This window comes from Dermacentor silvarum, chromosome 2, assembly GCF_013339745.2.
Source record: "Dermacentor silvarum isolate Dsil-2018 chromosome 2, BIME_Dsil_1.4, whole genome shotgun sequence".
NCBI classification, from domain to species: Eukaryota; Metazoa; Arthropoda; class Arachnida; order Ixodida; family Ixodidae; genus Dermacentor; species Dermacentor silvarum.
The window spans coordinates 231032346-231060341 of record NC_051155.1 but is presented as its reverse complement, the minus strand read 5'-3'; the positions used below and the strand labels follow the sequence as shown (position 1 = coordinate 231060341).

The 27996-nt window shown below is 46.9% G+C and overlaps 2 protein-coding genes across 2 annotated transcripts; one reads left to right on the top strand and one right to left on the bottom strand.

The window, feature by feature from the left end:
- Positions 1 to 36: 36 nt before the first annotated feature.
- Positions 37 to 17222, top strand: LOC125943586 (salivary glue protein Sgs-3-like). Its single transcript, XM_049663034.1, has 4 exons — positions 37 to 223; positions 8196 to 8257; positions 8304 to 9110; positions 17037 to 17222. Exons 1-4 carry the CDS (start codon positions 37 to 39, stop codon positions 17220 to 17222), a joined length of 1242 nt encoding a protein of 413 aa, XP_049518991.1.
- LOC119442859 (chondroitin sulfate synthase 1) lies at positions 12885 to 26765 on the bottom strand. The gene is made up of 5 exons (XM_037707905.2): positions 26069 to 26765; positions 25456 to 25700; positions 25034 to 25273; positions 23625 to 23765; positions 12885 to 19559 (listed from the first exon to the last, which is right to left on the bottom strand). Exons 1-5 carry the CDS (start codon positions 26550 to 26552, stop codon positions 18450 to 18452), a joined length of 2220 nt encoding a protein of 739 aa, XP_037563833.1. The 5' UTR covers positions 26553 to 26765; the 3' UTR covers positions 12885 to 18449.
- Between the last annotated feature and the right edge of the window lie 1231 nt (positions 26766 to 27996).

Genomic DNA, 27996 nt, shown 5'->3' with positions numbered 1-27996 from the left:
GCGTCCCGACGTCCACCGTGATCGCCAAGCGGTGTGATGCGCAAAGGTGTGACTCCGGCGGCGTCTGCCAGGCCATCGGTACAAGGCGGCCGTCGCACGCCTTCGCCTATTGCCAGCGCCTGGACCGACTACCAGGAGGAGCGACCCAGCATCCTCAGCCTGTACTTCGTCATCTTCCTCACTGCCTTGCTCATCGGGGCACTCGTCACGGCGCTCTTCTTCGGTGGGTCATCCGACGCCATATTGTACCGCCGCGTCGCTCGCACGCGCACGACGTCATGCCATGTCTCCCTCTCGAAAACACAAATTAAAGGCTACGGGTGTGCTCAAGATAAAACCTTGCGCTGGAATGATCAAAACTAAGGGCTCAATTTCCTGATAAATGTATATAAAGCTAACAGTCCCTCACGGGAAAATGCCTCTCGTGTTTGTTGACTAGCTGTTGGCTTTCTCTGTAGCAAAGTATAGTTCTTAAAGTACCCTCGTTGGAATGAGTGCCCTTGGGAAGAACCTAATATGAACGGAGATATGCATACAGTGTAATGTATCCCAGCTAACGCGGGCCAAACTATTTTAAAAAAGGGGGATACAAAGATGGGATCAACTGTGTTTCGTTACAAGTCGTCTTGCGCAAACCGGATAATTTTTGCTATTATTGACGAGCTAATTAGTCGAAATTATTTACTGAAATTAGTAAATGCTTGTAAATAACGCAAATTCGAATGTCACATTGCACATCGTATTCGAAAACATCGTATTCAGCAGTTTAGAGCTCGCAACATTCATCCTATAAGTTTTTTTTTTTTTTTTTTTCGCGTTTCAAAGATTGTGCCGCCAAACGCGAACAAGGATGCGTTGTCGTTGAAATGTTTATTAAAGAACGTTTCTGCCGCCAGGAAGCGGATCCATTAGGGCGGGGAGAGGTACGCAGAAGGAGACCGGTTCAAATATTGTTGACCACTTGGAGTTGCTTATAAAAGGAAGCAGTGACTCCAATATGAGGCGGCGTCTTTCGGGGACACAAGTGGGGCACAAGTGGAAATGTACCACTTCGTGGACATTGAGAAGACGGAACACTTCTTGAGCGGTAAAATGAGGCCTCATTGACTTCGAATGAGAGCAATTTTCGAGATATTCAGCTCTTTCGAGTATCAAGCGGGGACACTGAACTTCAGGAGCACCTTGTCAGCACGTCATCCCGAGCCACGTACATCAGCAAGACGACCCAGAAGGAACTGATCAAGTGCTGTAGAGACGAGGTTCTAGTACACTTACTCAGTGGATACACGAGTCAGGCGTCAAAAGCATCCTGTTCGATGAAAGAACCGAAAGTCGCAGCTAAGTCTTATCCTGCGGTACATACACAAGAACATATGGTACGAGAAGACTTCGTCTAATTCGTCGACCCACGCAGTGACAACGATGTTCTCGATCGACGCCAACGTAAGTGAGCCCATCCTGACAGGGAAAGCACTCGGTGAACGGGTTCTAAAAATGCTGAAGGGCCTAGAACTTGACCTCGACAGGTGCGTTGGCATAGCGACAGATGGCTGCAGCGTCATAGTGTCAGAGCGATGTGGTGCCGCGTCCGATATTAAGCAGTGTACCCCAAACGCAGTTCACAACCGTGCTTCAACCACGCACTCAACTTGTCTTTATCCGAGTCATCGCGCGTTCAAGCCGTCAGGAACGCAGTAGGGAAGGAGATAATTTCCTTCTTCACCGCGTCACCAAAACGAAATAATGCACTGAAAAACACACTTGGCCGCCAACATAAAGGCCTTTGCGAGACGAGACGAGTCGAACGACACGACAGTGTCATCCAGTTTCGAGACTCATTAGGCTCCGTGGCCAAAGCTCTCGACGCCGTCGCCAACTGGTGAGAACTGCAAAGCGCTGCAATAGCGAGGACGCTCCGCGTCGCTGTTGGCGATGGCAAGTTGATAATGGCGACAGTTTGCCTCTCGGACCTAATGGCGCACACGCTCCCATTGAATCGCTTTTACCAGAAGGAGTGCGTCGATGCACACACAGCAAGGAACACGCTGACAGACACCGTATATAGCTGTTCCAACTTCTCAGATTAAAAAAAAAAAAAAAAAAAAAAAAAAAAAAACAAGAACTCCGAGGAGGTATTCACGCCTCTCTACGAGCAAGCCGTCGCGCTGGCGGAGTAGCTTGAAACAGAGTTACGGCTCGCTCGCATCACGGAAAGACAGACCCGCATGTCTAACACTCCAGCGCTCGACTCAGAGAGTTTCTACAGGATGTCGGTATACATCCCACTACTGGATGATGCGAACTGGCATACCTCAAATAAAGGTTCTACGAAGATACTTTTGGAGGGTGCGGGCTCTTCATCATTAGTCCGTCGCAGATGTATACCATCACAATAAAAGACAAGGCAAAAGTAGTAACGGAGATTGCCCAGCGCGGTATGGCTCACTCATTGGAAGGCGTGTCCCGAAAGTGGTTTTGAAGCCGAACTGCTGCTATGGCGGGAAAAGTGGACGCGCGAAAGCGAAGCAGCGGACATCCCTTCGACTACTGTTGAAGCGCTCTACAGGTGCGACGGTGACGTCGTCCCTTCGATCAAGACGCTCCTGGCCACTCTCCCTGTCAGCGTTGCCAGCGCCGAGAGGTCCTTCCCCACACTCCGTCGCTTAAAAAAGCCGGCAGATCCCACGCCCTGTGGGAATCGATGTTATGCGAAGCAGTGGGTGGAGAGCCTACCAAGTTAACGAAACGACCACGAGAGCACGAAGACGTAGGCGGCTCTTTCATGACCTACATATGACACGCATGTCACGACCATTCCTGCCATGAGTCTTCAGGACTCCCTTTAGCATACACCTAAGAGACCTTAGGCGAAAGCCTTCGTCATGCTCATGACTATGACTTCGACCATCAACCTTTAGCCTTTTCCTTCACTTAGTACCACATCCGAACATATTTCATTGGTTTTTGAGTGTTAATCTTTTTTTGCTGAGTCATTCTCATTTTTGCTGAGTCACGGTCATGACTATGACTTCTACCACAATCATTTACTGTTTCTTTCACTTTCACTGTTTCCTTTACTGCCCCCCCCCCCCCCCCCACACACACACACACACACTTTTGAAAGCCAACACTTTCCACCAAACACAGCTGAAGCAAAATTTAATGTCTTCTTTTCGGTGACGGAAGCCGATTGCCAATCAATAGTGTGTTTTTTCGTGATGCTCCGCCAGTGCGCTTGACACCGTGTACCCTTTGGCTACATCATTGCGGTGCTGTTGTAGGCTTGTTTTTAAGTTCCCAGTTCCACCTTATAGCACGCCTGGTAGTCTTGGCGCGAATTTTTGTAGAACGATGCCAGGGTAATTTCTTTTTTGAGATGGCCTTTGACTCTGACGAGTTGCTGCGTTATTTGCTTGTAGAGATGTGGCAGATTCGCACTTCGCAACATTTCAAAATCCTTGAAATGACTCGCTCACCCCTCGTGCCTAAAGAAGTGAAGCCCGCTTCCTTGTTGTCCTTGCTCTGGGAGGAGGGTTAGCAGCACGACTTTTTTGCCGTCGTTACAGGCTGGTCGGGATAGCCATTGTCGAGGAAGTCTTCAGCTCAAGTTTTCGTGCGACAGCAGTGGAGCATAAAAGCAGAATGCAAAATATATAGGCGAAACTGGGAACTTAAAAGGAAGGCTACAACAGCGCCGCAATGATGTAACCAAGTGGCACACTGTGTCAAACGCACTGCCAGAGCATCACTAAAAAACAGGACACGGTATTGATTGGAAATCGACTTTCGTCATCGAAAAGGAGAAGAAATTATCATCCCGCTTGTTCCTTGAATCATTTTGCAGATAATCTACGGCACGTACAATTGACCGGACATGGGAAAAAAAAATTATGGGGTTTTACGTGCCAAAACCAGTTCTGATTATGAGGCACGCCGTAGTGGGGGACTCCGGAAATTTGGACCACCTGGGGTTCTTTAACGTGCACCTAAATCTAAGTACACGGGTGTTTTTGCATTTCGCCCCAACCAAAATGCGGCCGCCGTGGCCGGGATTCGATCCCGCGACCTCGTGCTCAGCAGCCCAAGCCGGACATGGGGACTCCCCTGAGCTATACGCAAACGCATTACGTCATTCGGCATGTATATAATAAAGATCGTCATGGTACCTCGTTCATTGTGAACAAGGCACCCGTATTGGGTGCAAAAACGCCAAAAACATTCTCGTTTTTCTTTTTTGTTTTTCGGTTGGCGAGTGCTCGTTTTCTTAATCCATCTCGCAATTTTTATGCGTTATGCAGGGCATTTAGGTGTTTTTTTTCCCCGGTATCCTCAGCAAACTATGCGAGGAACGTTGCTTATATTTCTTCGAAGTATGAAGCAATGTTCTGAGTGAAGAGTGATAAATGTTTATTCTGTGTAGGTTCATTACAGAGTTTGTAGAAAGTTACTCATTCAAGCATTCCAGGGTGCCATACTGCCACAAATCTAGATGTTTTCCGGACTCATAAAACAACTGCACGTTATAAGAACTTTAAATTTTGTAAGAATATGTAGAATTTTGAGTGAGATGCGTTGCTAAACATTCACGTTCCTGCTTTAAATGGAATTACTGCAAATAATTACTAAACCCATATTTTCCATGTGCTTCTTGTGCATCATATGAGATTCGTAATTTGTTTCTCTGGTGTCCTCGGTGAGCTAAACAAGGCATCTTGTTTATATCTGGGGAAAGCTAGGGGCATGGTATGGGTAATGTGTAGGGGATGTTTCAAATGGGAGGGTAAATGCACCTTTTCCAGTAACTTAAGGGGAACAACACGCCAAGTTTATGTACGATGGTAAATGCGTGTTGATCAAACACAGTTTTGAAACACCGCAAGCAAGCATTTGAAAATATCACACTACTGTTATTGGAGCGATAGCTCTACTACTCCAGATACAAACCCAGAAAACGCCTGGTTCCGCAAATCTGACCTTCAAGCTCAGCAAAGGTCAAACTGGGACTACCACTACCGGCGGCTGCTGCGTACGCCGCGTGGGCGCCCATATCTTGAAAGCGATCTGCGATGTGGACAAAGTGCGCCGAGTGCTTTTAGCTTCGTATGCGCTGTGCTTTCGACGCTTAGTTCGCGTTGAAGCGAGACGCAGCATGAAGGTCAATTCGCTCACTGCTGCTGCCGCGCCGAGCAGCGTCTGTGTGTTGTATTGTGGTGCAATTGCAGACGCGGTAGTTGCTGACCGCGCTGAGCAGTGTGGTTTAACTTGGTTTAACCGCGTTGAACCACGGCAAATCTTTACCCAGGTTTCCCAATGCCCCAAGACAACTCTGCATTTCAGAACTTTTATACTTTGAAGGAATAAGCAGCATTTCAAGTGCAATGTGCCACGAATTTCTAACGTTAGTGGCTTATTTAGAAGCGTTACGAATAATTCTTGAAGTCTCTTCTTTTTCTTGCGTGATATATTAGGCTCGCCTGGTGTTCTCACTGAACTAAAAAAGGCAGCTTCTTTATGTTTGGTAACTGTAAGGATCAGGTAATGGGTGATGTGTAGGTAAAGCTTAAAACAGATAGGTAGTCAATAAATTCCCTATGCAAGCGCTCTAAAGCGTTATGAGCGTGTCTAACGAGCGGGGCAGAATTGAGACCGCTACCCTGGAACACTATGGTAAATGTTCTGGTGAAGTAACATGTGTGTTGATGAATTACTGGTTTTTAAAATTTTATCCCAACACGAAGAGCTCCAAAACATTACACGTGGGCATGGTTTCAAACGGAACAGTCATATACGGGCAACGTTTTCAAGCATGCGATATAATTACAGGAAAGTGAAACTTTTATTGCAACGTACTGCTCGAAAGAAACAGCTTCGCTGGAAATGGGGTAGTAATTCTCCAAGGTCGCACACATCTGTTGTCTTTTTTTCTTGTGAATATTGCAAGTAATTTATGTGTATTTTGTTGCGTATGACCTCAACAATACTATTACGTTACCTAGCGATACATTCGTGCTGTAGGCTTCAACACCAACTAGAATTATTTGTCTAATTATCAAAATTGTTTGTAGCAAATGCGCTTTTTTATTATTGCACGCCGTACTGCTGCTACAGTGCGGGATCAGAAACCTCTGTGAGGCACTCATTGCCTTAGTACCTGCATCATCTTGAAATTTTGTATAGTTCCAAGAAATAAATGAAAATTAAAATAATTTCTCGGGCCCTCATTGTTCACCATGTGTGATTGATAAATAGGCCATATCAAAGTAAGTAACAGACGCCTTTTCCGGGCTCTATCACATAATAGTAATTCGCAATTATATATAGCGAGAGAGAGAGAGAGGAGCAGGTGGTTTGCGGTTTGCCCCCCCCCCCCCCCCCCCACACACACACACACACTCGAGAAATAGTTGGTACGCCACTGGTTATGGGTGTGCGTAGCGAAGAGGTACGGTTGATCTTATTGTTTAGCTTGGTTCTCTCTACGGTTACATTTTTATCGTTTAGCTTCGTACGTCTGAGTGTTTAGGTGTGGTTGTTACCTCTCGTTAAGTTACGGTTACATTAAAGACTGGACAGCTTTAAAGTACGTGTAACGAATTGATCTTGAAAGTCTTCATCTTGTTTCTCAATTGCCACAAAGACGGCCCGATGGTCGGTGAGGCGGGAGGATAAGGGGTTGTCGTCCAGTGACTTGAACACCTTTCGGAATCTCATCTGAATCCACTCGCCTGGCCGCTTCGTACTTACGACGCTTCTCGAGGCGTGCGGCTCGTTCTCCGTCTCCTCGGCTCGCTGCCTCCTCTTGGTTTCGTTCCGACGACGAAGCCTAGCTTCTTTCAGTCTCTCCATATCTGCCGACGAATCCCACCGAGCTGCCCCTTCTATATATACGACGCAACACCGGCTCCTCCTCTGTTGTTGCTACGCGGTTTCACCGGCGCTCCTCCTCTGACGTCATGCCAGATGGCACGGCGAGCGGCGCTGCCAGCTGCGGCGCTTGCTAGGCAACGGCTCAGCTAGCGGTGCGGCCACCGGCCACAGCGAAACGGCAAGAATACGGCCATGTAGCTCTCGCTACGAAAAATAGTCTGACTTGCTGCAAGCGACGCTAAGCAACATCACCTTGGTTCTGTCCATCTACGTGGCACATGCATATTTTTACATTTTGGAACAAGTTACGCGGGGACACATGGTATATATAGGAAGCACACGGTCCTATATATTGAATAGCATTAATAAATATTAAAATAAAACTGCAAGCTTTCAAGTCGCGAAACTGCAGTCAGTTATGATGAGTTATCACCCGTCAAGTAAAAAAAAAAAAAACCTGAAAGCGGCTTTAGCGTTTCCTAGCGACATGGCTGTATTACTTTTCTTTTTTTTTTTTGTAGTCCTTCGCAAGACTAAATAAATCAAATTCTGATGTTTTAAGTACCAAAACTACGATTTGATTCTGAAGCACGCCGTAGTGAGGGGCTCCGGATTCATTTTGACCACTTGGGGTTCTTTAACGTGCACCCAATGCACGGTGCACGGGCATTCTTGCATTTTTCCCCCGCCGAAATGCGGCCGCCGCGGCCGGGATTCGATCCCGCGCCCTCGGGCTTAATAACGCAACGCCGAAGCCATTACGTCACCACGGCGTATCTTTCGCAAGACTGAAGTTATACAGTCCAACGTGTTATAATCATCTTTCGATTAACTTGCTGAAAGTGGATAGCTTCCTCAAAACAAGTCGAAATATTGGCCGCGCGGCTTGTCCGAAAGGATCTTCAAGAACGGTGTATATTTGATCATAATAACCTATTCGGAAGCGTTGCTCCCAAAAAATGTAAAAGAATGTACACTGTATATACATATTATCGTATGCTTAGAAATATGGTTAATTTGTTCATAACGGTGCAAATGAACTCGCTCCTGGTTTTCGAAACGAGTCCCACGTATTATTTACGCAATTCCGAGCCACACGAAAGTTCCAGACTATATAGTTTGCGCAACGGCTCACCGAGGGCGAAATTACGATACTGCCATTTTTATTTACAAAAATGCGAAAGACGAGGAAAAGCGCGAAAATCCGCGACAATGGACCGGAGAGTTCACCAGCAACATGGCGAGAACAAGCTCCGGTCCGCTTTAATATATACGCAGAGCTGAGGTCACTCTTCTAGTATACATATTTGTCACTTGTCTTTCCGCAGCGTACGCGCACGAAGTCGAACGTCGGCCGCCGTCCACGACAGCCAGTGCCACGACGCCAGCGGTAAACGCGTCATCGAATCAGCAAACAGTGACCGGCGTGGTCACAGGTCTCCCTACCGCCGCCACTACAGTCAAAGCCACCGCCGCAAGAAAAGCCACAGGTCACCTGCCGCGAGGGCGCCTCCGGTCGCACGTCTAGGAGGTCGAAGAAACGCGGCCGACGCAAGAAGACCTCAACGTTGCCTTACACGTCGTCGTCGTCATCGTCGTTCGAGGTTCCAGAAGGTGCGACGACTACCGCAGAGAAGGGTCGGGGAAGGATCGGCACTGGCGGCGGACGGCCAGCGGTCGATACCACGAAAGCGAACACGAAGGCCGGGACTGTCTCCAACGCATCGCGCTCCAGACCGGCAACATACTCTGTTAGCCGAATCGCCCGGCCCAGGGATGAAGCAGGGATGCGCCAGTCGGGCAGTACCGAAAGGACGACGACGACGCTAGACGAGCTGGCCAACAACACAACCTCGGACGCCACGACCATCACCTCAGCTGCGGCTACTACACCAATCGCGCCGCTCGTGGAGCGGACAGAAGAAGACGCTGCGTTCGGTGTAGGTGGGGCGAACAGTACGACTCGTTCGGACATGATCGACGAGGCCACTGCGCGAGCTGGATTCGAAGAGGAGGCAGGCACGGGGCGAGATGGCGGCAACGAGACGAAGGCAGCGGTCACTGTGATGACGCCACCGCTCGAGGAGTGGACGGAACTCGGCGGGGACGCTGCAGTCGGCATCGATTCGAACAACGCCTCGGGATCGGAACTGGACGACGAGTCCACCGAGGAAGCCGCAGGTCTTGAGGAGGAGACTGGCATGATGTTGCGCCAAGCTGATAGCGCCAAGACGGAGGCGACGGTTAACCGGACGCTTTCCGCCTGGCGCAACAAATCGATTACGGTTTTGCCAAGCGAATATTAGAAATGTGTTATAATCACGTACTTGAAAATATGGGGTGGGGAGGGGGGTATACTCGTTTCACCGCTAATTACAGTAAGCACTTTTCTCCCTACTAATTAAAGGTTCGTACATATAACGTTGTAACTGCGGAATATGCTTGTTCATGACAAGGGCAACCGTTTACATTAAAGCTCATTTCTAAGATGTCACACTATAGCGAAAGTCGGTTCGCGAAAAGTTACTTCGTCAAATGTAATGTAATGCTATGAACACGAAACCAGATATCCTAAACGTATTCAGATGCTTATACAGTGCTTATACAGATCCACAAAGTCAGTTTTTAATACTGAGTCGCGTGCGTGCGTGCGTGCGTGCGTGCGTGCGTGCGTGCGTGCGTGCGTGTGTGTGTGTGTGTGTGTGTGTGTGTGTGTGTGTGTGTGTGTGTGTGTGTGTGTGTGTGTGTGTGTGTGTGTGTGTGTGTGTGTGTGTGTGTGTGTGTGTGTGTGTGTGTGTGTGTGTGTTTGTGTTTGTGTGTGTCCCGGGAGCGCGTCGCAGGTCACTGCAACTACGGTATTTCTCAATTCGTTCGTTGCTGCGCTGAAATCGCGGTGCGCGGATGTGTTGTGACGTAACGGCGCTCGAAGTATCGTATGTATGCGGTACTTCCGACGCTTTATCCTCAAAAGCTGCCCAATTAAGTGCGCAATTTGGAAGAACGCAAAAGCATTGTTAAAGCTGGCTTCTCCGCAGCCGAACATTCCCTAGGGTGAAGCCCGCCTCTGCGAATCTTTATGTACCTGTAACCGCGAGTCGGCTAGGTAACAGACGTAGTAAATGAGGTCAGAGCTGTAGGAATCCCACGGCCCGCTAATTTTACCGCGATAGCAATTATATGGGCACCTCAACCGGATTTCTGCCGTCGGCGTCGCCGTCGTCGTCGCCGTGAGGTTCCTTGTAGATAAAATCTTCGCCGCACGCCGTATGCCCGAGCGGAAGCGTGCGGGGACGCGCGCTATCACGGAGAGCGAACGCACTCAATCTCCCACGCGCAAGCAAGGAAGCGGGAAGCCAGCGCCGGAGGGAGCCGGGGGGGGGGGGGGGGGGGGCATTTCTACTCTGCCAACAACCGCGCTTGTCGCTCGCCCCGCACCGTCTCTTATCTCCCCACGGCTCTGACCTTTATGCGCCGTGCATTCGCTTCGCCGCTCAGTTTCCGTTGAAGCGATAGACCGCACGTACCTTCGCCGCTGCGGCGTATGCGCTTGCTGCCAGCGTTTTGACAGTCGTCGTCTGCAGTCATTCAGTGTGATCTATTCATGTTTGTTTGTGCGCGCTCACACCACGCTTGTTCATTCAGTTAGTAATAGTCGGGCCACATTTTCCAACGCAGGCTACACATGCAATGCTGCCCGGATCGGCAGTGCAGCGCTACAGGTGTGTCCCTTCGCACGCGCTGCCCACGGGAAGCGCTTCTCATCAACACCACCGTTTCACACGCGCCTTCTCGTGGTCATCGAGTCTCTCTTCATGTCGGTCTACTTACGCCGCAGCACACCTGCTTACTTAATCAGCTCATGTTTACTACAATTCATATTGCTACCAAAGCCGCTCACCTTACTTCGTATGACATTGCTGTGTTGCTATCGCATTCATTGCTTCGCCCTTAGGGCGAAACTGTGACATTTTCTTTCTTTTTTTTTTAATTTCGCAGGATCGTTGAAACTGGATCCCCGCAAAACAACACGTCCTAAAGTTGGCACCTTGGCACTCGAATTAATTCTCAAAGCCCTCACCAATCTATTTTCAGCAACAATGAAAGAAAATACGCACTAACTAGTCAGTGACAGGCCCAAAATGCACGAGCAGCTCCCCTCACAAAAGTATGCTGCGTCTGCCAGCCGTCCCTCCATGCTCCCGTAAAAGTTTCCTTACAGATCTCACATGCGCTAACAGCAGACGCCTCAGTGGTTCAATACCAACGAATACATTGCTATCACCCAGCGCAGACTCGAACCGCCGATATCGACAGCTGTGAGAACCAATACGGCTCATAGAAAATTAAGGACACGTGTACACAAAAAGGGCTTATCCTGACCTCAGTCTATGTCCAAGGTGAACTTCGCCATCATCTCGCAGGAGTTCAGACAGTAATGGCGCGCCTCAGCCGAAAAGATGCTCTATGGGAAGTCTCGCCGCGATTTTGTAGCGATGCCTTTCGCTCGATTCTACGCCACTCTTATCTACCGTTTTGGGCCGGCTGATTCCATTGATAACGCGGGCGGAGGTTCCTTCTGACCATTGACGAAGCGCAATATGCAGGAAAAGGAATAGCGTCGGAAAAGGCCATCGCTAGACTATCGCGGCCCTTGGGCCTGGAAGGAACAACTGCGTCGTTGCTGGAAGGCCCGAGTATGCTGGAGTGAGAGAGTATGCTGGGAATCGCTTGTGCCTAGCGAGCAATACTTCCCTCCCAAAAAACCTGACATGCACGAAGACACGCCGCGGCGGTGACTTCGATAGCTAGAATGGAAATCGGATGAATCATTAACGCCTGCGACCACGTTACAATGAGTGAGTGAGTGAGTGAGTGAGTGAAATAACTTTATTGGAGGTCCGGCGAGGACGCGAACTCGTCGAGCACCCGACTAGTCCCACGTCGGGACTGGCAGGTCTAGCCCACCGGCCCGGTCGCGGGCACGCCGGACAGCCAGGATTTGCTTGTCTAGAAAAACATTACCGCTGCATTCTTTGCCTGCGATTTTGTAGCGTTAGCTACACTGGCCTAGCCAAGCCCGTTTCGCGCGGCACATCAAGAGCCGTGCTGCGCATGCGCAAGGGTCAGTGATGTCATACGGCATGCGCACCGGAGCCACCGGAGCCGGCACCTCTCGCGCACTCCGCCGCCGCCGCGCGCGGATCACCGGCGCCGGTCTTCGCATTCCAGAGGAGTGACGTCGTAGCCGTGGTAGACGCACTGGCGACGGCGCGCGCTCGCTGTGCAGTCGCCGTCTGACACTGCGCTGGAGCCGCTGCGCTTCTGACTGGCGTTTGCCAGTGTGGTATAGCCATGGAGAAGGAGAGCGCAAATGGTGCTCAACAGCGCAGAAGAACGGAGAAGCTTGACTCATAAGAATAATCTTATCTTAAGAATAATCTTAAGAATAAGCTAAGAATAATCAGCTCAACCTTTGCTAACGCTACGTATATCCTGGCATAGCCGAGCTAAGCCACTGCAACTTTTTTATACAGTATGCAGAAATGCTAAAAGCGGGGAGTTCTTAGCGTAGAGCCCTAATTTGTCACTGTTAAATCATTATAGAACAATGCGTTACAGACCGTCAATTCTGTTCATCTGCGCTGCTGTTCGCACGCACAGTCGGCCACTAATGTTCACGGGACACGGTATTTGCGAAAAGGCTGAATTCACGTGGCCTATAAGCCCATACATTATAGCCTCGATCATATTAAAAGATTAAATGTGTAGTAACATTTGCGACCTACACAGTGACCTATTAAATGAATAGTGCCCCGTCATATAACGGCAGAAATTCATATTTGTCGTGGAATCAGGGTTCCGTAAACGTATGCGGCCGACTTTGCATGCATGCGGCGGATATCGTTTCACACATCGAGCTACGTTTTTGTGCAAGAAACAGTGCCATGTTAAGTGTCAAATGACTAACGTGGGCGCATACACGAGCCCCTGTGAAGTAAGCGTGAAGCATAGACGTCTTGGCAAATAAAATGAGTTTATTGATGTAACATCTCGACGTAAGCACGGTGGACATAGGTTGTAAAATAGTATAAAAGGTATAAAATACAACGTGATAAACATTCATAAGTTGTCGCTACACGAACAACGCCAAAGCCAGCCAGGATAAAGAATTGTTGGCAAAGAGTAATCGTGCGCAACAGGCCATCTTGTTTTTAGTGCAGTGCAGACCGCTTATAACATGCACTATAAGAATTTCCATGGCTCATAACACGAAGCCTAATCACCAGAGTGCGTTTTTCCTGAACTGCAGCTCGCGCTGTTTCTAAGCTTGCCGTTTCCAGCAAGCACTGGACAAGGGTCTTGAGTGCTACGGCGACGACCAGAGGCTCTCCGCGAAAAGACATTTCGTGGCATCGCAATAATCTAGACTGCAACCCGCGAAACAATTCTGCCAGGAAAAGAAAACTATTTCTATTTATTTTATCGTGCGCGCTAGGTGGATAAGCAACATCTGAACATGGCCTAGTGAACATTGAACACACCGAGTTGTAGACTTGCTCAGTCGCCAGCGCAGCGTACTTTGTGTGCGATCTGGCCCAAGGACACACTAGTGGAAGTTGTCGAGTGCAGCCCACTGTTTTTCTTTTGTTACTGTAATTATCCTTCCACTTCAAAGTTCATAAAGACATTATGGACTTATGGCGCGAGACAAGTACGTTCACGTGCTTTTAAGCGTCTTATTCAAGTAAACGTTCTCGAAACGCTATTTCGCTTCTGTCGCACGCCCCTGGTCTTTCAACTTCACCGTCGTCTCGAACGTGTTGCGAGAAAGCGCGCTTGCCGCACACGCAGTGGATTTGCGAGCTCGTCCGAAAAGTGCGGCGTGTAACAAGCGGTTCGCACTTCTTTCTGAGCAGCTGTCAATCGCTGGATAAAGTTTTACAGTAGCAAGGCTGGTGTTAAAAAAAGAATCCACGTTTCAACCGGCTTTGTAACTTTTAAACATTTATACGTTATAAGCGATCCGCACTGCAGTAACGTTAAGTTGGGACCGTAACATGTGACCAGAGCAATTTTGAGGCTCCTCCATTTAGTTCCGTCACCAGCAGCTTAAACAATGAACACTCAGTCATGAGTCACTCAATTCCGGCTGCTTCGGTAGACAGAGAGGAAAGAGATTCGGTGCTTGCCCTTCCGATTAACCGAGGCTACTCCGGAAGCGACACTCAAGACGTCCTGGCGCCCAGACCGATCTATGCCGGAAACAATTTGGCACGCAGCGTGCAACCGCAAAACAGCAATAAACGGGCGTCCGGCGCGCAACCTTCCCGTCAAGAAACGGCACAGCGGGGGCGTACGTACGCGGACACGATCGCACATGTAAAGTGTGCGAGAAGTAAACGTGACTAGCACGCAAACAATGCCTTTCAACAACACGCGCATGGCGTACAACACTCCACATAAGGTGATTATTAACAGTACTTTTCAACAATGCCTGCGCACGGCACAGACAGTACCATAAAGAGTTGGCAAAACGTAGAAGCAAATATAGCGTCAAGGACAACGCATGTAAGCGATGTGAAACAACATCGAACTACGGATTCATACAGACACACACCTTGGCACTGTTAAGGCACGTGGAGAAAAGTTTTCAGAGATAAAAGTTCTTGATCACACTGCAAAAGCATGCGCGCGTGTATAAAAGATGCTACATGATAGTAAAGGCTGAGTAAAGTGGAAAGAAAGCCTCGATGTATGGAGGCTACAAGATCATCCTCGGATCCTCGACATATTTCTAGGACACTAGCAAACCACTTAAAAAAGATTAAAACATCAACTTAGCTGGCATGAAACACTAATAAAACAGCAATGTACCATTCAAGTAGCACACAGGGGAAAAAATGCCGAAAGCTTTGTTCACAGTCATCACAGTGATCCTTCGAAAGCAGCAAGAGAAAAAGCATGATCCCATCAGTAATCATAGTGACGTTTCCCCGTCTGCAGGCCATATAATAACCGGTCCCTACATTTCTTTTTCACTTCACTATTTTTTCACACCTAACTCAATGACTCCCCTTTTGAAACATTTTGATGGACTGTTGATTATAACTAAACGCGGCCAATCTAGCATTAAAAAAAAATTATTCCCTATGCATGGACACCGCACCTTGTGCATGGCAGCAATGTAGCATAGCCAACAGTGAAGGCGTGAATCGATCACATGAGGGGAGGGTGTGGTCAGATGCCCTGACCCCTTCCTGAATCCCCCCCCCCCAACTTCTGAAGTTTGCTGGGCAGTGTTCTGCTTAACTGTTCAGAAGGCCTTTCCCCAACCCTCTCAGAAGAAAAAAATGAGATAGTTTGTTTTGTCTAAGTGTGGCAGATGCTGAAGAAGTCCATGGTTTATAATCGTCAAAATAATAAGGCTACTGTCATCATTTTTGAGAGATCGAACTGTCTGGCTCAGATACAAATGTGGGTCAAGCCATGCCTGCACATTTACAACGTGGTTGTAACTTTCAAAACACAAGCAGCAATTAACAATGCCTCGAAGACAATTTAGTAGGGGCATTGACATCTGACAGTACAACACTTGGAACACAATTTAATTTTGTGCAGCTCACAAAAAAAAGTTAATGACAGTAAGAAAATTATCTGTAACAGCTCTGAAGTATTTTAGTCACTAATTACTTCAAAAACACTAAACTACCTGAGGCACATGGCCAATCAAGTCACAATATGAATAGACCCATATATCCATAAAAACTGCAATTGCTAATTAAATTGAACACTTTGTAAACATTCATACTGGAAATACAGTCAGAAAGGCAATGCGTCTAAGCACATGATAGTATGCACATTTTGACGACCGGCTTGAGTCAAAGAAAACATGAAGTTTTATGACATGCAAATTAGCCATTCCTTTTGGAGCATAACACTTGCCTTCAGTGGAACTGATCTTCAGTGCGTCTACTTTAACGATTTTGATGCTGCACATGTTGAGCCTTTCAGGAGCAAGGGCGTGCCTTACAGACGTGCACCTGCTCATTCTCTAATCACTTTTTAAGCTTAAAGGAACAATTACTGAAAATACTGCTCGAAACTATTTAGTAAGCAACACTAAAAAATACAAAGTATGTCACATTTACCAAGGGCAGAGGTTTCATACTTCACAAAAGGACATGAAAGTGGAGGACACCCTGTTAAACTTCCTGCTGATATGGCTTTCTGTAATTTCACGCATTGGCAAGTCAGTAATAGTTAACGGCCGTTTTATAAAAGGATTGTTACATTTCCATTCACCTATAGCAAGTTCAATCTGGCAACCTTTGTCTGATTCACCAGGGGAACGTAAGGAATTAAAACTGCCAAAGCATGGCACTACTATTTTACATGTCATGTATTAATGATATACATAACATTATCAACTTAATGGGATTCATGCAAGATTATTATGAGATTCATGATAGTGACATGCATCAAAGAGAAGCACAATACTCAAAGGCAAAACACTGACTGGAGAAAAGTAAGCTGAGCCACCGGGGGAAAAATATTCAGCAATCTTTTTAATGCCATTAGCTGTGTCAGTGAAAAAAAAAAATTGAAGATACAAAAAAAATGAGAAAGGCTGTAAATGACCTGACTTTCGTGTCGAAAACAGTCTTCACATGAGCAGCTCATTGTGAACCTGAGCCTATGTCAAGTGCTTCCCTGTGACCTTCTCACTGAAAGATACGAAATAGTTCAAGAAAACGATGTCTTTGGGATTTGAAATTTAAAAAACTATTGATATTTGTAAATATTATACCATCGTGCACACAAAAAGTCCCACCATCAAATCTAATGTTTGGAAGCATCAAGAAACACTGAACATGTGCCGCTAAGCCTGTAGCAAGAAAGCGCATGGAAATTTCATGTGGCCGAACCTCAAAATGCCCCACACCAGATATGCGGGAATTGCTGTGGCTCTACCAAGTCAGTAACAGCTTCTTCCAAGTCTGGTCCTGACCAGCATATACACTATCATACCTTAGGAATATATGGCTTTGAAAACAACCAATGCACATACCTTGTAGTTGCAGCACCAGAAGTGGGCCTCTTCAATTATCCGTCCCTGACAGTCCAAGACTACTTGGGACTGTTGTCCCGCATTCGGTTTTCTCGAACAGCTTCGGAAGCTCCGACCATCAGTCCGAGAGCTGCCAGAATCGCATTCGTTTTTCATGGACCGGAAGTTGCAGACTGTCTGTGGACTCTTGGAGCTGACAGCAGATCTTTACTCGCACAAGCGCAAGCAGCTAGCAGGCGACGGCTATCTTCAAAAGATGCATGCTGTGTTTGACGCCATGTTGTGAAAGATGCCGTGTGCATACTTTGCATACTTGGCGTGTTCCGGACGGCAAATACTGCGCAATGAGCTATTGCTTCTGTTACATCGGTGCTTTGTGTCCATCATGCAAGTTTTTCACGAGCGGTCTAATTGCTGTAGCTTTAGTCTTCCGTGTTTTTTGAGAGAGAAGCACAGTGATCAGCGGCACATGCTTGCTTTTCGTCATGTGTTTCGCGAAATCTTTCATGCCCATTGCTATATACGTAGTAAACAGGTAAATTTTGCTTTTCAGGAGAATGAAACTGGTGTGCGAGGAAGCATATCATATTGCATGTGGCTATTTCACGCCAGTAGCTGGGGTGGTATACAATCGGAGCTTCCCGATTGCTGTCGACATATATGTTGATCTCTTCTGTTGCCAAGTTCGCACATTTGCTTTTCTATGTGCAGGATTAGTTCAACTGGGAACACGCGCTCTGTCCGAGACACGCGTCAGGCCTTTAATTAGTAGACAGTCTCACGAGGTTTGAGGATATCAGCGGGTGCTTTTTGCATGAACAGCGATGTGGAACGACTGCGATTTTGCTTATGTTCATGTGGGAAATCCGCTTAAATTTCGCAAGCAATGAGCTAGCTTAAATATAGCCGTTAAGGGGCACGAAGAGCAAGAGCGCAACGTAAACTGCGCTTTGCAAACAAGTTCTATGCGCTCAGGCTGCGATTCCAATATACACGCTTTATGGCTGTGTCCGCGATGTGGCCTCTGAGACTGCACCATTTCAGAGGCCACACTAATGAATTCGCTGGGTAGCGGGCTATCTACAAGTAAGAGCAGATGACAGCAGCCAGGAGAGTGACTTCCGGTTACGGTGCTTTCGAACAAAACCTCAGACAGTCCCCGACAACTGGATCACGTGACTGTGACGTGCTCTTTTGTCAGGGCTAGTGAGACCGGAAGCCGCAGACGGTTTGCGGACAGTCCGGGACTGCATAATCGAAGAGGCCCAGTGTGGACACTACATTTGCCATGCAAGTGTTCACATTATACATAAGCATGATCTGTGGCAAGATATGCCACCGGTTCACAAATACATATGTATATAGAGCATACATAAAGGCTGTGATGAAAATAGTGACAGTAATGAACTGTTAAGTTTAGAATTGCCTAGGCATGACGGATCCTCAATGCCCTGTGGCCAGAGTGAGTGCCGCCCTACTGTCCCCCAATGCAAAATTATTATGCAAATGCTTCTCAGCGCCTGAAGTTCCTCGTGAGCAGCTCGTGATACTGCTGTGCGATGATAGTGGCCAACGTGCGCTCGGAGGCGACGCTGGTCCACTTGGTTCCTAAACACATGTCGTACTGGGCAATGGCCAGGTCACGGCTGCAGCGCACCGGATGGAAGACATGCACCAGGCCTGGGTCGGGGGCACGCACCACGGACAGGTTGGAAGCCACTATGCGGTCGAACAGGTCCACATCCTCCTTTCCCCAGCCACGTATGCTGACGTCGAGACCACCAACAGCAGCAAGGTCTGATTTGTAGATGGCAGCGATGCCAAAACCAAACTGCCGCCAGTAGCCTTCCTCAGAGGCAACACGGGGTGAGTCTGCAGTCAAAATGCCTGTGTAGGCTGGGTCGTACTGGCTGAACACGATGGGAAAGTAGGCACTATGGCGCCGCGCCGTATGGGCCCGAACCCTGCGCAGCACACCGGCGTCGAATGCCATGTCAACGTCAATGAAGAAGAGCAGCTCGTCGTCTTTGAAGCGAGATGCACCCAGCTCAAGTGCAGCAGCTCGTGAGAACTCGCCGCCACCTGGCAGGAACTCGACTCGCGACTTGTCGTAGTCAGCACCCAGCACCCGCTCTGCGGTCACCGTGCCCTCCAGGTCGTCGGCCTCAGCCGTGGTGTCCCGATACTGCACCACGAGTAGGCTGCACGCATCGTCCGTGTCCAAGCACACATCGCGGAAGGTGCGCAGGAAGCGTTCAAATGCGGCTCGCCGGCCGCACAGTGGCAGCACAAAGCGGATTGTGGCTCGCCGCCGCAACTCGTCCACAGGAGGAGTCACATCCCGGATCCGCAGCTGGGTAAAAGGCTGCTGTACGTAGGCATGCCGCCGCACAGGCAGCGTCATCTTGCGGCCACGGTACTTGCGGTAGGTAAGCAGCAGGTCAAGCACATAGTCAGCACCGTGAAGTGGGTCGACGCGCAGGTAGCCATACAGCACGTCCTTGAACTCAATTACGCGGCCACGCTGCTTGGAGTAGCGGTTCGTGAGCTCCATGAGGTCACTAATGACATTGTTGATGCTGATCTCGTAGTATGATTCAACGCGTCGACGCGGGTTTGTCACCTGTCACGGAACATAAGCCATGCTGTAATTTGAGGCATAAACCATGCCAGAGTGTTAAAAAAAAAAAAAAAGTGGGAAACAATAGAAATAGCGGTGTAGAACCTAGACGATTAGGTCCAAAGCACGGACATTCTCTACCTATTTTTCGCACAATATACTGCATTGGGAAACTCGCTTGAAAGGAAGACGCAACAATTTCACAGTCAACAACACCACTGAAGTCCTATTATATAACTTACATTGCACCGAAGAAACATCCACTTCCAACATCCAACATTACAGTTATATTTTGCGGACAGGAGCACATCAGACAGTGCAAGAAATGCACTGCTCCAAATGCACTAAACCTACCTCAGGTTGGACCAATTCCAGGGATTCTATCTCAAGTGTGCATAAATCAAACTGGGCCATTATTTTGTAGCGATGCCTCCTGCTCGATTCTCCCCGCCGCAGTGGCTTAGTCAGCTAAGGCGTTTCGCTGCTGAGCACGAGATCGCGGGATCGAATCCCAGCCGCGGCGACCACATTTCGATGGAGGCGAAATGCAAAAACGGCCGTGTGCTTGCGTTGTAGTGCACGTTAAAGAACCCCAGGGTCCAAATTAATCCGGAGCCCTCCACTGCGGCGTGCCTCATAATCAGAACTGGTTTTGGCACGTAAAACCCCAGAATCAATCAATCAATCTGCTCGATTCTATGCCACTGTTATCATCCACCATTCATGGCCAGCTGATCCCACTGATAGCATGGGTCGAGCATTGATCTGACCACTGACAAAGTGCGAAAAGGAATAGCATCGAAAAAGGCATTGCTACAAAATCATAGCCCTACAGAGCAAAGTGCTGGTGCTCATCTGGGGAGTCAGTACAATGGGACATAAGTGTTCAAGGTGAGTGCATGCATGCCATTCACAGGGATGGAAGCGGACAAACAAACTTTTTTGGAGCAGCTCTGGGAGCAGCAAATTCGGTACTTTGGAGTAGGAATTGCTGATTTTGGAGCAGAAGATATGCGCTTTGGAGACGCTTAGTAAAGCTCAACATGAGTGAAATACAGGCAAATCAAGAAAAATAAGTGTTCTCTATTTGACTTTGCAGAACATTATTAAGTTAGGGTGAATCAGTTCTGCGAAGATGGAGGAACATTTTCCTCCGAACAAAGGAAACTCATGCGTTTTTCAGAATCTGGGTGTGCCAACTAAATGGGGCCAAGAAAAAAAAATAACCAAGAGCTTTACGCGAACAGCACTCACTATATGTTGATAGGCTTTTCTTAATGCTAGTAAGAGTGCCTTTGTATTTTTTTATTGTTTTGTTTGTGCACAAGCAACTAATATTCAAGTTTAATTAGCTAACATTTGTTAATTTCCTTATTCGATAAGGTGCCAATGCAAAGGCTGTGGAGGACATGAGAAATGACCAATAATAGCGTTTAAAGCAACCTAGGTCTTGTGTGATCCTCCTTTCTGACAAAAAAGGGCGCGTCCTCTGCTGTGATTGGTTGGCTATTTAGCTAGAGAACAGCCATGCAGCACCCACAGTCACGAAAACCCGGCGATATTTGCAAAGAAAAGTTTTTCAAAAAAGAGGGGCAGCAAAATATTAAGAGAATCTACGTGACGATGCAACCCTGTGCCAGTGATATCAGCTGTCTCAGACGTAAACATTGTTATTTAGTATCGAATGTGCATACTACGCACGTGTGAACCAGGGGCGCACTCTTGGTAACGGTTCGGAAAGAACCATTACAAGATTGCACTACTTCACATTCGATAAAGACCGAAGATGTGCACCAAAAGCAGCTGACACGTTGAGAAAAAGCAGCCACTTGTTTGAAGTGTTCGTATTTAACTATGGGTGTTTTGAGATTGATCCAATCTATGGAGCACAGAGGGGTTGCCATGGGCACATTGTATGTTAACAAAAAATAACAAAATCATGGGCTTTTTTTCATTAAAGAAAGGTTCACATGAATCCTAGGTTACATTAAATGCAGTTATCAATAATTTCTGAACATCCTCCACAACTTTTTCACTGACATCTAATCAAATACGTAGGTAAGTTTATAAAGTTAGCTAATTAAACGTATTCATGAGCAATGAACCAGAAATAATCTCAGTGACCATATCATGAACAACACCCATCAACATACAGTGACCACTGTTCGTGTAATGCGCTGTTATTTTTTTAATTCTTAAAGACATTCAATTGGGATAGCAGATTACCAGAGAATAAATGTGAAGTTACTTCCCTGGTCTTTCATGTTTGCCAGTATTTCACATCACTTTCCAAAGGAAAAAAAAAAAAACGATATTTTGAAAAGAATAAAGGGGGAAAGAATGTTCACTGGCTTTACAATCTGTGTCACCAACTAATATATTGCACAACCTCTATTATTCTGGCTGCCTCATAAAGCCAATGCAAAATGGCAGCTGATAGTTTGGACACTGAACAATTGTTTATTTAAATTTTTGGACTCAATCTGTGCAAGTCGCATCGTGGACATTGTTACCGCAAACACAATTGCATGTTACTGCACATTCTTTGACCTTTTATGACCACCATTTGGCCACTAAGGTTGACAAAAACGAAACATTGCATCCTGGGCTTACGTTCTACGGCAGTAAAATTCAGATTTTGTGTGGTGTGGTTGTGCAGAAAATAGAGTACCTGGAGTCCAAATCTGAGTGACAATTACGGTTGCCATTGGATATTTCTGGTCAAGAAGTTTCATGAGAGCAAGCTGGTCGTTTGTCAGCGTGTTGCACTAACATCCTGGTAAATGAAAGCGGTGCACGTGCAAAATATATTGAAACGTTACACACATGGTGTTTGCCATTAATTGACGCAGATTTGTCACTAGGGCGCACGAGCTAGACCTAATATGTATAACGAAACTGCTGAGCTATACTCTGAACAGACCGTATGACTTGCTTATTCAGCTGAGAATGAACAAGTTGTACAATCTTCTATCCACAAACAAGCTTTATTTTCTGACTGCTCCATAAAAAGAATGCCAGTTCAATTCATCTTTAGCTGGTGTGCATAGTACGCAAATGCGTAAGACTTATATAAAACATTCGTAAGGCATTGTATAGCCTGAAACGATTTTCATTTTCCTGCAGGAAAATTACAATGTCCGACCTAACAAACCCACACTACGCCGACATTGAAACGGATTACTTAGGCTTGGATTCCAGGGCTAACCACTAGCCAACACATGGCTGTGTGGTTGCCACTGAACATGCACATCCCACAAAATTTAGCGACTTCATTTGAAATTGGTGTTTTGCTGCAGGTTGGCACATCTTGATAGTTTGGCGCAAGATGGTGCAATTGGCATAGAACTTCCATCTCTGCATTCAGCATATTGCATGAGTTGCAGGACAGGATAACCTCGAAGCTGCCATCTGCCAAGATCACAGAAAATTGCAGTAGACAGGCCAAGGTTTAAATTATTACGCAGCACCAGCATATATCTACATTATCAAATCTTAAAAGAAAGGTAATCTGAGCGCTTACTTTTTTTTCCCTCTTTTTCATCAATGTATACTTTTCGCACTGTTTCTACATTATATTAACAAATTGCTGATATAATGAACTGGTATTATGATTTTGCTTGTTTTTCACTGAATCAGTGAAATGCTCTAGTAGGCAGAATGTAATAGACATGCTTTTTTTCAGCAACATTCATATCACATTGTGGCTAATGGCAGCAGCAGATGCAACAACAACAGCAATAATAATAATAAAAGTTTGTGTACCTGAATACTGCAATGCACCAGCCACTTTAATCAGAATGGCTTTCTCTGTCAATTGTAAGGTACAATAAACAAGGCTAAAATCCAAACTGAGCACAGCAGCATGCCTATGAGCCTGCGTAATATGAGCACAGCAGCCTACATAACATTAATGCATCTACAAGTGCCTGTAAAAGATGCTACAGTATATGTATGCCAGTTCTGGTAGTAAATGTGTTTAATTGTTGGTTTCCTCAACCATCCACGTATTTGGTCTGCTTGTATTTCCGCTTACCGTACTTGTGTATAACATCACCAAGGTCTTACTTGATCAGAGTAGAGGCTTTTTGCAAAGAAGTCCCATGTTAGGAGATCTTGAATTTCTCCAGGAAAGTACTTGGTAAGGGAAGGCATCTCAGAAAGGGCCGAAGATCCATTCACAATGCCCTTACACCATGGCGATGCAGCCTATTAAATTAAAAATTTATAAAGGAAGGAACATTCTCAAGATAACAAGGTAAAAAAATTTTTGCTGAGGAAATGGCATTGTTTTTGTGAAGGTCCATGTACTGCTTCAGCAGAGATATTCACTCACATAACATATAAGTACCAAAATGTGAGCAGCCCTATAATTAAACTTTAAGAGTAAACTAATTGTTTAGATGGTACTGTGTAAAATTAAAAAATATATCTAATGAATTTTATTAAAACAAAAGTTGTATTATGTGCAACAAAGGTGCGTGAGAAGACTAGAATAGTTAATGGAGTTCGGTATAATGCACTCATGACAATGTTAACAATGAACACTGCTGAAATATTGGTACTGCCTCTGTCTCTGGTTTGTGCAATTGATTTTGTTATCAGCTGCAACCGAGTTCTCAACTGAGCTTAACATCGCTACACAAACCATTTACAACTTCACTTAAACCTCACCTTTGGCTTCACTTTCGTAGACTCCTGACATGGTGACCAGAAGTCTGTATTGCATTGTCACTCATGTACTAACAGACTGTTTGCCAATGACTCATTGGGAATTATAGTGAGACGTCCTTTATCGGCAGATGTCACAAAGAATTAAGTGCCAACAAACTATGGTCTGTTACTCTGCATTTTAACTTTACCTACCGTTCTTTATGACACTGTTCTGTAATTGAAGAACCATTGGCCGTATGCTTTCAATAGATAGGGGGTTAGGTGCAATATTTTGATTAATGGAAGAAAACTGTTCACTACTGCATGAGAATACAAGATTGCATACCATTAAGCTACAGTGCGGCTGGCTTACATCTCATTATCCTCACCATGGCAACAGCTGCACGTGCAGAGCCTGCTGACGTGTAGTTTCGTACCATGGTTGTAGATTTGAACTGCCATCGCATTTAGTGAAATCGATACCTTTCCTAATGCATTCAAATAGTAATTTATGCCCCGTAACTCCGAATTGCCTGCATGCCATCTCTCTCTCTTTTTTAAACTGCAGCACAAGTGACTTCGACACATGAATTAATGGGAATATGTCGCATTAACAACAAACCATGCATTTTTAAACCCCTGTTTTGGAGACATCGGCCAAGCACATATTGAGGTTCATCTGCTTAGTTCCCTCTGCTGGCACATCAGTGCTACTAGGTCACACTCTGTGTCATTTTAAGTACAGAAGCACATCAACACACAGTAACACATATAAAGGTTACTCGTACCTCCTAGGAGCTGAATGCTGTCACTGTGAAACTTACTTGAGTTGGTGATACACATCCCCCGTAGCTCTGAGCAGCCCATCGTATTTCCCTGAGAAGCTGAAGTGACCGATGCCTCAGCTCTTGTGCACGAAATCCACCAAAATATGCATGCACCTTGTACATTTCACGAGGGTCCTTGATTGGGTGCAGCGTTAGTGACCTGTGCACTTCACGTCGCCTCACGCGACCTTTCAGAGCCACCTCGCCGAAAAAGTTGTGATAAAAAATTGTTTGCATCTGTAAAACAACAGATAATGCTTACTAAACTAATGCAATAGTAAGACCAAAACATGCATATAAAGACCTCGCTTAACGCAGCCACCGCAAGCTTTCTATGCAAGCACAACAGTTTAAGAAACATGTGCAGATGACTGTTAACAGTGTGCATGCTACCAACTAAACAAAACAGGTGATCTTACTTCGTAAGACCAAGTGCAAGGGATGCCAACGTGACGTCTGACACAACGGCCAACTTCAACATCTTCGTGGGTTGAATAAAGATGCTTCAGGCAGGTTGAGATGTGTGGAACAAGACGTCGAAGGGTCTCCCTACTGAAAAGCACACCAGGTCCACCCATGCAAAAGTTCTCATCGGGTTCAAGGCTCAACTGGCCAAATTCTTCTTTGTTTCCTAGACCAGCTTGACCAATGTACTGTGGCTTGCCTGCATGCAGTCAGAGATTCGCAAGACGCATCACTATCTCAGCAGAGTCTGTTGAACTAAGGAGATCAAGCATAAACACAGCTAAAGCATGCCAGTAATCAACACAGAAGAGACACGAGTAATTCGATTTGCCCAGCACGGATGCTGTCACAAAAAGGAACCGTTCATGCAGGAAACCTAAACTGACCTTAAGGTGCTGTGTATGAATGTATGCACTGTACTGCTACATATATATCCACGCTTTCTATGCTTATAGTTGAAGAGGCAACCCATACTACGCTGCTAGCAAGCCAATGACAAGAACTGCAGTAGTTTTTCTGTGCGACTATAAGGGTTGAGATCGACCGGCGTTAGGAAGAGTCACTTACTTGAATTAACAGAGCGGAGGAAGCGCTCTAGTCTTTCGACGTGCACGTAAACGTCATCGTCGCAGCGCATGAACCATTCGTACTGGTCGATATAGTGATCGTGCATGTACTTAAGCATGAGAAAGGACTTCTTCTGCGGCGGATACGAATCATCAACGCCGCGGAGAGCGACCAAAGGTAGTTTCTCCTCGCCGTCCCAATGTGACGAGCCGCTTGAGAAGAAAGCGAGCCTTCCGCTCAAGGCTTTGCCCCAAGTGCGCTGGATTGCGAGAGCTCGTGTAGACAGATACTTCTCCGCCGTCATCACGCCAACGAATAGAAGGCGAGGCTTTGGTGAGCCCTGAGTTCGTTTAAAAGGAGATGTGTCACAAAAATGTTCACTATTGAGCCATAGTAAAATCTGGCTAGTGATCACGAATCCAATAAGGGTGCCGGCAAGCAGGCTAATGGCTGGAGACAAAACCCCCGGTCCGGAGCTCTTCATCGTATCCTATGCGCCCAACGAGCCGGCGAGCTCTACCTCAACGCACCTACGAGTTCAGATAATTGAAAACGAAAGTTCTGACACTTCTGTCGGTGATGCACATCAGCGATCAAGATGTTTAGGTTGGCAACTGGGCTACAAAAACTTTGTTCGGGACGGCCGCCACACTCGTCACACAAATGAGCGCGAGTGCCGCGCGGGGAGTGAAAGAGAACAAAACAAGAAGCCCTACGGAAGCCCTCCAAAAGTTTCAGTTTCATCATTGTTTCCAGACACCAATGTGGTTGAGCTCTGCGTGTGGCGGTATACTTATCAACGCTGCGCACACGGGACGCAGCGGACCCTTGGACCCATAGAGTTTCACACTAGTGAGAAACTCTATGCTTGGACCAGTACTGTCTCCACTCGGACGATCACTTTCGTTGATAATGCGTGACGTTGTGCTCAACCAGCAAATCCGTTCATGTGGTTTTGCTCAACCAGCTAATAAGCGCTCACTGAAAGTGATATCGCTGAACGTGACCGTCGGCAGGTCAACCGGTGCGGCGGCACCGATTCGTTGATAATGCGTGACGTTGTGCCCAACCAGCAAATCCGTTCATGCGGTTTTGCTCAACCAGCTAATAAGCGCTCACTGAAAGTGATATCGCTGAACGTGACCGTCGGCAGGTCAACGGTTGCACAGCGGCACCCATTCGACAAGCGCTGGAGGTGATTATCACTTAACAGTGCCTGTGCGGGGCAATTCTAACTTAAATTTTGAGCGCACCTATTAGGCGCCCGTTCTTGCGTTGAGCGTCGGCGCCCCTCTGGGTAACCGAGCGAACGAGCACAGCGAAGGATGAAAAAAAAAAAAAAAAAAAAACGCGGAGCGCAGCGGGGGATGAAAGACGGCGAGAGCGAAGAGAGTGCGAGGAGGAAAGCGGAGGAGGAGGATGCAGTGGAAGCATGAGGAGTTAAGTGGAGGAGAGTGTGGTGAAAGGGTGAGCAGGAAAGAGGAGCGCCGCACGAGACGTGCTTCACGGCGGCAACAAGGCATGCGGCGAGCGCGTCCACCAATACCATATATGGAAACAAAGAGCTGGCGTGGGCTTCGGACCCACTGCGCATGCACTACTTAGCCTGCGCCACGGCTGCTAGAGAATGCGCTCCGAAATGCTTCGTCTGCCGCTGCTGCTAGATAAGCTGCCCGAGCAGAGGCTCAGCGCCGCCGCCGAGAGAACCCCATTGTTAGAATCAAATTCCTCGCACAACATATCGCGAATTCAAAACACCTAAACAGCTGCGCTCAAAATTAACCTTAAGGTGTATCGCAATCGTCAGTGAATTTTTTTCCGATTAATGGTTTAATCGCAATTTATCGGTTGATATAGCATTAGCAAAAACAGGAAAGCAGGAATACTGCTGCATGCATTACCCCGAGGCAATGCACATGAACGGTCAC